Raw genomic sequence first — 9,812 nt, 5'->3', positions numbered from 1 at the left:
ATAACCTGCCAAACCCAGAAAACTCCTGATCTCCGTCGCCGAAGTGGGACGATGCCAATTCTGAACTGCCTCAATCTTTTTGGGATCAACTTTAATACCTTCGCCCGATACGATATGTCCCAAAAATGCTACAGACTCTAGCCAAAACTCACATTTAGAGAACTTAGCATATAGCTTTTGTTCCCGCAATGTATGAAGCACCACTCTCATATGTTGCTCATGCTCCTCCTTACTACGAGAGTAGATCAAAATGTCATCAATGAAGACAATGACAAATGAGTCAATATATGGCATGAATACCCTGTTCATCAGATCCATAAATGATGCCGGTGCATTAGTTAAACCAAAAGATATTACCAGAAACTCATAATGACCATATCTAGTACAGAGAGCAGTCTTCAGAACATCCGAATCCCGAATCTTCAGCTGATGGTACCCCGACCTCAAGTCGATCTTAGAGAATACCCTAGCACCCAGCAACTGGTCAAATAGATCATCAATACGCGGCAACGGGTACTTGTTCTTAATAGTGACTTTGTTCAATTGGCGATAATCAATACACATCCGCATTGTTCCATCCTTCTTTTTCACAAATAATATCGGTGCACCCCAAGGCGATACACTCAGTCTGACAAACCCTTTGGCTAGTAACTCTTCAAGCTGTTCTTTCAATTCTTTCAATTTTTTCGGAGCCATACGATACCGTGGGATAGATATAGGATGGGTATCTGAAGCCAAGTCGATACAGAAATCAATATCACGATCATGTGGCATACCTGGAAGATCTGACGGAAATACATCGGGGAACTCCCGAACTACAGGCACTGAATCAATAGCAGGAGTCTCTGCAGTAGTATCCCGAACATAGGCTAGATAAGCCAAACAACCCTTCTCAACCATGTGTTGAGCCTTTATAAAAGAAATAACTCGATTAAATGAACTAATAGGCGAACCCTTCCACTCCAGCTTAGGCAATGCTGGAATAGCCAAGGAAACAATCTTGGCATGACAGTCTAGAATAGCATGATATGGAGACAACCAGTCCATACCCAGAATAATTTCAAAATCGGTCATCTCAAGCAATATGAGATCTGCTCTAGTTTCATAACCACAGAATGTAATAATACAGGACCGGTAGATCCGGTCCACAATAATAGAATCGCCCACAGGAGTGGACACATAAACAGGAGTACTCAAGGACTCACGAGAAATGCCCAAGAATGGAGCAAATAGAGATGACACATATGAATACGTAGATCGCGGATCAAATAATACTGAGGCACCTTTGCCACAAACAGAAATAATACCTGTAATCACGACATTTGAGGCCTCTGCATCTGGTCTAGCCGGAAAAGCATAGAACCGAGCTGGAGCGCCAACTAGCTGGCCTCCGCCTGGCTGACCTCCACCTCTAGGATGACCCCTACCCACCTGTCCTCCACCTCTGGGTGGTCAGACTACTGGTGGAGCAACTGGTCCGGTAAGCATAGGCTGCTGACCGTGCTGTACTAGTCTACCCCGAAGCCTGGGGCAAAACCTCCGTATGTTACTGGGATCCCCGCACTCGTAACAACTCTTCGGTGCGATGGGCTGCTGACTAAGTGTCTGGCCCTGGGGAGGACCCTGAATAGCTGGTGGGCGGTAAGAACTCTCTGGGATAGCACTGAGATAAGGTCGCACTGGAGCACCTCGAGGAGGTGGTGGTGTTGGATATGGGGGTCTGCTGGATTATCCCCTCACGAACTGACCTCTGCCCCCGGACGGAGCACCTCTGAACTCTCCAGAGTACCTGAACCGCTTATCTCTCATAATCTGCTCTCGGCTCCGCTGACGTACACCCTCAATCCTCCAGGATATCTCCACAACTCGCTCATAAGAAGTACCCATCTCAACCTCTCAAGCCATAGTAGCCTTAATACCAGTATGTAAACTGGCTACAAACCTCCGCACTCTCTCCACCTCAGTAGGGAGTATCATTAGTGCATGGCGAGATAATTCAGAAAACCTCGCCTCATAATCGGTCACTGACATCTGACCCTGCTGGAGCTGTTCAAACTGAAATCGCAACTCTTCTCTCTGGGAGTCTACCAAGGGCATAAGACTAACACCATCTACGGGCTCTGCCCTATAGCTGAAAAGTAGCGAAATCAACCCCATGGGATTCCACTATCCTCATGTTGTACAGTCTATCCTTGCAACGATCAATGAAATTCTATGGATCCTCATGTCGCTCACCCCCGAAGACAGGAGGATGTAGTCTAGTCCATCTATCCAATAGTTTTTGAGGATCGGCGGCCACAGCCGGCCTGGGCTCAGGTGTAGCTGCTGCCACTAGCTGGACTCCACCCACGAGTAATGTACCCTGGGTCTGATATACAGCAGTTGCCTGTCCATGAGCCTGTGCAGTAGAGGTCTGTGCTCCCCCGCCCGCCTAAGATGTGGCTGGGTCTGCCGGAAATAAACCGGCCTGAGTCATATTATCCATGAATCACAGTATACGACCCATAACATCCTAAAATACCGGTGCTGATGTAAAGTCCACCGGAGCTGGCTCTGCCACAGGCACCTCACCCTACTCCTCAATAATGGTATTCTCTACTGGATCCACTGGCGGCATAACCAGAATAGTCCTGGGACGTCCTCGCCCTCTACCACGGGCTGGAGCCCTCCCTCGGCCTCTAGAAACTGGGGGAGTAGCTCTTCCCTGGTTTGGAATCTCATTAGAGCGTGTTCTCACCATCTGTGAGAGAATAAGAGAAGGATATTTAGTACTACATCAATTGCTCGATAGAATATGAAGAAAGGTAGTTTCGTAACACCATATAGCCTCTCGAAGATAAGTTCAGACGTCTCTGTACCGATCCGCAAGACTCTATTATGTCTGCTCATAACTTGTGAGACCTATGTGAACCTAGTGCTCTGATACCATGTTGTCACGGCCCAATTTCACATGTAGGTCGTGATGGCACCCAACACTACAGCTAGGCAAGCCAACTAATAAGTAAAACGTACATTGGTTATATTTTATTTCAAGAAAATAATAAAATATCAACTTCTACCAATGTGTGTGCCAAGACCTGGTGTCACAAGTGAATGAGCATCTAGTAGATTATACAAAAACTCCAAATACTCTCTGAAATAAAATAGACAGAATATAAATATCAGAAGAAGAGACACTAGTAGCTGCAGAACGACTCAGAAAGGCAGATCACCACTATGCCTCTGGATGACGTGGGTATGTGATGATAGGTCCTCCACTAGTACCTATCTCAGATCCTGCACAAAAAGTGCAGCAAGTGTAGTATGAGTACGTAAACAACGTGTACCCAGTAAGTATCAAGCCTAATCTCAAAGTGGTAGAGACGAGATGACCGACTTTGACACTCACTATAGGTCAATAACAATGGAAATAAAACTAGAATATTTAAATCAATGTGATTTACAGAATTTATTTAATCAACGGAAATAATCAAATTCCTTCAAATGTATCAATTTTTAATATATTAATTAAATTCCTTTAATTCAAATAAATTCCAATTTATCAATTAAATCTCATTTACAGGAGTAACAATTAATTCCTTAACAAGCAAGAATAATAATTCATTAAATTCTAAAGATTTTCCAATTTACTAATTAGCTTTACAAATTGAAATAAATTATTAAAGTATCGTGTATTTATTATTATTATTAAGCACGATTTCTACCGAGGACGTACGACCCGATCCAGAGTGTCGTGTACACTGCCGAGGGACGTGCGGCGCGCTCCATAGATGCATCTATCCTGCCGAGGCGTTCTGTCCGCTCCACAAGAAAGAATAATATTTTCTTATGTGCCTTCGAAAGGACAGTATGTTTATTATATGATAAATTTGGGAGGAGAACAATTTCTTTTGACAATTAATTGATTTAAAAAGAAATCAAGCCTATGAGATTTTCATCCTTTAATATCTTTATCAAACAATTCACAATATATTCATATATATATATATATATATATATATATATATATATATATCAATTAATATTAATTAATCAAAGAATACAATTTACACAAGTAATACATGTTTTGAGTACTAAGCTACCCGGACTTTAGCATTAATAGTAGCTACGCACGGACTCTCGTCACCTCGTGCGTACGTAACCCCCACAATTAGCAACAATTATTTAATCTTAATCACCTATGAGTTAATTTCCTCCTCACAAGATTAGACAAGATGTTTAACTCGTCTTGCTCCAATTTAATCCACAATTTTGCCTTTTACACGATTATCCAACTCCGTCTCGCTCGAATCTAGCCAAAATAATTCGATACAATCACTAAATATTATAGGAATCAATTCTATAAGAAAATACTATATTTTTAATAAAAATCCCGAAATTAATTAAAACTTCGCCCGCGGGGCCCACATCTCGGAATCCGACGAAAGTTATTAAATCCGACAACCCATTCAATTACGAGTCCAACCATACCAATTTCACTCAAATCCGACTCTGAATCGATACCGAAATCTCAAAATTTTGTTTCTATGAGATTTCTAAACTTTTCCAAATTTCAATCTCAAAACACTAATTAAATTGTGAAAATACTTATATATTCTTGTATATTGATCAAATCCGAGTTAGAATTACTTACCCCAATGTTTTCCCTTGAAAATCTGCCAAAAGTCGTCTCTGCTCAAGCTCAAGTTCGTCAAAAATGGCAAATGGGACGAATGCCCTCTTTTTATAACACTGCCCAGCACTTCGGAACTGGGCCTCGATCGCGACATCGAACATGTGCCTTCGATCAGGGCATCGAGGGTTGGGCCTCGATCCTAGCCCTCGAGCCATACCTTCGATCATGCCATCGAGCCTTACCTTCGATCGCGACTTCGATCACAGGCTCGAGTCTGGACCTCGGTCATGGCCTCGATCAGGGTATCGAGGTTGGGCCTTCGATCATAACCTCAATCATTGCATCGAGCTTGAGCCTTACCCTCGATCATGCCCTCGAGCCTGCCTTCGATCGAGGCTTCGATACTGAGCGTCGTCCCTGACTTCGACTCAGGCCTCGATCGTGGGCTCGATATCTGGGGCTCGATCTCAGGCTCGGTCACATCCCAGAAAATGCAGCAGAAGAGAAAATTGCAGCAGCTTTTTAAGTCCAACTTTTGATTTGTTAAACATCCGAAACTTACCTGAGACCCTCGGGACCTCAACCAAATATACCAACAAGTCCTAAAATATCATACGAACTTAGTCGAACCTCTAAATCACATCAAACAACGCTAAAACCATGAATCATACCCCAATTCAAGTTTAATGAAACTAATAGTTTTTAACTTCTACATTCAATGTCGGAACCTATCAAATCAACTCCGATTGACCTCAAATTTTACACACAAGTCATAAATTACATAACAGAGCTATAAAAATTTTTGGAACTGAATTCCGACTCCGGTATCAAAAAGTCAACTCCGTGGTCAAATTTTCAAACTTTAAATTCCTATTTTAGCCATTTCAAGCCTAATTTCACCACGGACTTCCAAATAAAATTCCGATCACGCTCCTAAGTCCAAAATCACCATACAGAGCTGTTGGAATCATTAAAATTCTATTCTGGGGTCGTTTTCTCAAAAATGTTGACCGAAATCAAACTTAATACATTAAGGCCAACTTAAGGAACCAAATGTTCCGGTTTCACTCCAAACACTTCCAAATGCCCGAACCAACCCTCCCCGCAAGTCATAAATCATTACAAGCACCTACAGAAAATTTTATTTTAGGGAACGGGGTTCTAAAAGTTAAAATGACCGGTTGGATCATTACAAATATATTAAAGTGACTACCCTAATAATCACAATTAAGTGATAAAGATATATGTAACAGGCATGTGATGTCATTTATTTATTGATGATTTAATGTAAATATTTTATATGAATGTTTCTTTTCTTCTCTCTCGTCCACCCTCTTTGTCCTATTTATATCATGGCCATTTCAATGTCATTCATTTACGCAAGACAAACAAAGAACCTTACGTTCTTGTTCCTCGACTATACAAAGAACAACAACAAAGAAAAAATGGTGAATTTCGTTAAAAACATTTATTAGCTGATATATTAAATACTTTATTTGTTGTTTTATGATCTCTTATATATGATTCTTTTGTGAAGGTGGGAAATGGTTCAATTTCAATTCCAAAATGGCTAGAGGTTCTTTTGGGTGAGAAATTCTTTAACGCATGTTTGGTCCATGAATTGCAGAGGAAAAATGAAGAAAATGTATTTTGTTTGGATTGTTGCTTTAGCTTATGCCTCCACTGCTTGCCTTCTCACAAATGTCACAGACTTTTGCAGGTTAGCTAATATCTTTAAACTTAAATTTCCAAGAAGTCTTTTCAATTAATAATAATAATAATAATAATTACTAATTTTCTTTTCATGACTTCTTCGCTACTGTATTTTATTTTTACTACTGTTATTTCGCTTTTCTTGAGCCGAAAATCAATCAGAAATAATTTCTCTATCTTCACAAGGTAGAGAGTAAGTTTTGCTAACACACTATCAACCTGAAACCCCACTTGTAGAATTACCCAGGACCAGAGGTGTAACCAAGTTGAGGGATATGAACTCATGTGAACCCATACTCGTCTCTCACACTATGTATAATAATGTTATATTTCTTCAAAATTATTTAAATATATGTATGTGAACCCATGCTCAAAGACGATTATGGTATAATTATTATTGGTTGCACCACTACAAATAAAATTGGTAGTTCAAATCTTACTCTGAAGGGTCTTGTTTTCGGCATGCAGTATAGATATATATGTGAAAATTACTAAAATTTCAAAAAGAATATAATTTTGAACCTATAATTTTAAAAGTATAATGGTCATGATAAGAGATTAAAGTTAAACTAGTCAAATTTAAATTTTAGATCCACTTCTTCACAATAGTACACCCGTCCTCTTGAAATTTTATATCCGCTTCCTCACAGGAATTGTTATTGTTGTATATAACCTCATTTGTGTATACCAACTAATTTGTATATGCCTTATTAATATTTACACACTACCCTCTAGGAGACTAGTATATAAATGAGTCATTAATTTGTAATTCATCAAGCAAATAATTCAAGTTCTCTAATACAAAACTTACTTTAACAATTATCTTGTGTTCTTACTACCATTCTTTTAGGGATCTTAGTGTAGTAAGGCTAACTTGGTATTATTCATGTGGGTGTGTTCTTGTTATTTCTTCCCAGCACAAATTCTCCAAGCTGACTTAGCTTCCAATTGTAATGTTGATATTGTGGTTGTACATTTTTTGATTTTGCAGATTAGAAGGTACGTTTATCAAAACGTTTTACGCTTGAAAGAAGCTGACAAGCTCCTAGATTGCTCCTTTGTTCAAGTGAGTTTTGGTTATAATGATTTCGCGACTTTTTTGTCTTGATAATTTACTGTAATAACAACAACAAACCTAATAAAATGTCATGCGTGAGGCTTTGGGAGGGCACGCAGACCTTACCCCTATATAATATCAGTATCGAAAGATACCCGGCTCAAGAACTCTCGTTAATTTACTACTATTTATTTTAATGATCATATTAATTTTCATATATGCCCTTGTTAGATGTTCGGAAATAGTTTATTTGTCGTTCTAGGATAGGGGTAATGTCTATGTATATACTACCTTTTTCAGATTCTATTTGTAGAAACTCATTGGGTTTGTTGTTGTTGTTGCCCTTATATATATATATATATATATATATATATATATATATATATATATATATATATATATATATATATATATATATAAACAAACTTACTCATTTTGGACATAGAGTTGGTTGAAATGTGCAAAAAAGAGATTTTGAAGTTAGATAGAAAAATAATTTTTGGAAGTTAATATTGAACATCCATTTTATTTTTAAAAGAATTGTAGCTTTTTGAGTGGAAGAAATTTGTTTTCCAAAAAACTACCCTAAATCAGTTTTTGGGAAGTTGAATTTTTTGTTTTTCAATTATTTTTTTCAAAATTTGATCATATTCCATGAACAAACATTGTTTTCAATTTTTTTTTCTTCAAAAAAGTAACCAAAATCTATGACCATGTGGGAGCTTAGTAAGTATTTTTCTGAGTTGATGCATTATTTTATACGGTTTTAATTAATTATATAGCTTTTAGAGGTTTATTTCTAAGAATTTATGATATATTTCAATTAATTTCTTTGGTCCAATTGATGCAGTCATACACAACAAATAGTGCTAAAGTGGTGTTCTTGAATCAAAGGCCAATAACAAGACAATTCAAGAGCTCACTTAATTACACTTGTATTGTATGTGACAGAAGCATTCAACGCCCAAACATTTTCTGCTCCATCTCATGCAAGGTTTGCATTTTCTGGATAAATTGACACTAAATTAATTATTGTGGTTCATTAAGTTCTTCCGTTTCACCAATTAAATATTACATTTTCATCCTTTAAAGCTAACCTGATTAGTTATATCACTCACAGAATAAAGAAGTTTTACAAACTAATATAGTTTAATATGTGACACTCTAGCATATTAGCTACTCCATTTAATTCCATCTTCTTTCCTTTTTGGTCTACTAAATACAAATTTTATTTTTGTATATTTATAAATAATTTAAGTTTAAACTTTTCATTTTAAATTTTATGGCATACTTGTGTCACATGAAATGAGACCAGATATAAGTTCATTATCTAAAGTTAACAATTAATGCTCGTTATAAACATTAAATAATAATTACCTCATAGAAACGATGGGAGGTACCACTTCTACCAATTTGGGGAGCAGAAAATAAGATTTGCTTTCCCTTTTTTCTAACTAAAATGAAACGAGACATGAGTTTTTTCTTGAGATTGAAATCAAATTAAAAGTATTAGGTATAATGCACGCATGTCAAGTTTATTGAATGCCATAATAGTAGTGAGATTTAAGGACTTGATCTCTTTAAATGTCTTGAAGCTTTAAACTAACTTTTTGGGTTGGGTTAGGTTTAATGTCCAACTATTATATTCCAATGTCCAACGGTATCAGATTCATTCCAATATTATATTTAACTGATGTTGAACCCTTATTGTTCACGTTCGAATTGACATGTCTGGACATGCAAAAGAGGTGGATGCTCAGTCCCACATCGCCTAGTGAGAATGGAGATTTGGTCTTTATTCGATTATTTTTCTTAATAAATTGGCTTTCATTTCATTTGTATTAGGTACAACACATGATAAGCTGCTCCAAAGTTTACAACTTGATAAAGTACCAAATCTTGAGCAACTTGGAAATGGAAGGCCAAAAGACAACTGACTCTTTTCTCCAGATGCCTGCTGCGATTATAAGAACTGATACTTCATGTTGTAAATCTACGACCTATAAAACAGCCACTAATTCTATCGAAACTCCGTCTGTGTCAACTTGCTCATTCGTATCTGAAGTTTGTGGACATCGTCGAAAAGGCGTGCCTCAACGGTCTCCTTTTCATTAGATTTGGATCTCTTGAGTTAGGATCTAGAACTATTGGATTTATGATAAATGCAATGTTATTATATTTATAAATTATAAAATCATTTTGCATGTTTATACATTGTTCACGTGCGTGAATAGTAATATATTTTTATTTTTATTTTTATTTTTCACTCACTGTTTGATATTTTCTTTGGGAGTCATTTGGTTTCGCATAGAAAATTCTTATTTTAAGAAGTAGAATGCTTCTTCTCAAATATGACTTTATTCTTTGGGATTGAATTTGAATTTTTTTATAAGGATAAAAGAGTATTTACCTTTCTATTATGTACCT

The 9,812-nt window shown here is 37.3% G+C and overlaps 1 protein-coding gene across 1 annotated transcript; it reads left to right on the top strand.

Annotated features, from left to right (window-relative positions):
* The first annotated feature begins 5,967 nt into the window (after positions 1-5,967).
* Positions 5,968-8,412, top strand: LOC138902184 (protein RGF1 INDUCIBLE TRANSCRIPTION FACTOR 1-like). Its single transcript, XM_070190024.1, has 4 exons — positions 5,968-6,063; positions 6,153-6,335; positions 7,188-7,394; positions 8,236-8,412. Exons 1-4 carry the CDS (start codon positions 5,968-5,970, stop codon positions 8,401-8,403), a joined length of 654 nt encoding a protein of 217 aa, XP_070046125.1. The 3' UTR covers positions 8,404-8,412.
* Positions 8,413-9,812: the final 1,400 nt, after the last annotated feature.

The sequence above is a fragment of the Nicotiana tomentosiformis genome, chromosome 12, assembly GCF_000390325.3.
Source record: "Nicotiana tomentosiformis chromosome 12, ASM39032v3, whole genome shotgun sequence".
Lineage (NCBI taxonomy): Eukaryota > Viridiplantae > Streptophyta > Magnoliopsida > Solanales > Solanaceae > Nicotiana > Nicotiana tomentosiformis.
The sequence above is the reverse complement of the archived record's forward strand: the minus strand, read 5'-3'. Positions and strand labels throughout refer to the sequence as shown.

Excerpts from the sequence above, each read along its gene's own strand:
- LOC138902184 (XM_070190024.1), top strand. The coding sequence starts at position 5,968 with ATGGCCATTTCAATGTCATTCATTTACGCAAGACAAACAAAGAACCTT. Across the intron at positions 6,336-7,187 it reads AATGTCACAGACTTTTGCAG|TGTAGTAAGGCTAACTTGGT; the intron begins GTTAGCTAATAT and ends TAGGGATCTTAG. Across the intron at positions 7,395-8,235 it reads TAGATTGCTCCTTTGTTCAA|TCATACACAACAAATAGTGC; the intron begins GTGAGTTTTGGT and ends CAATTGATGCAG.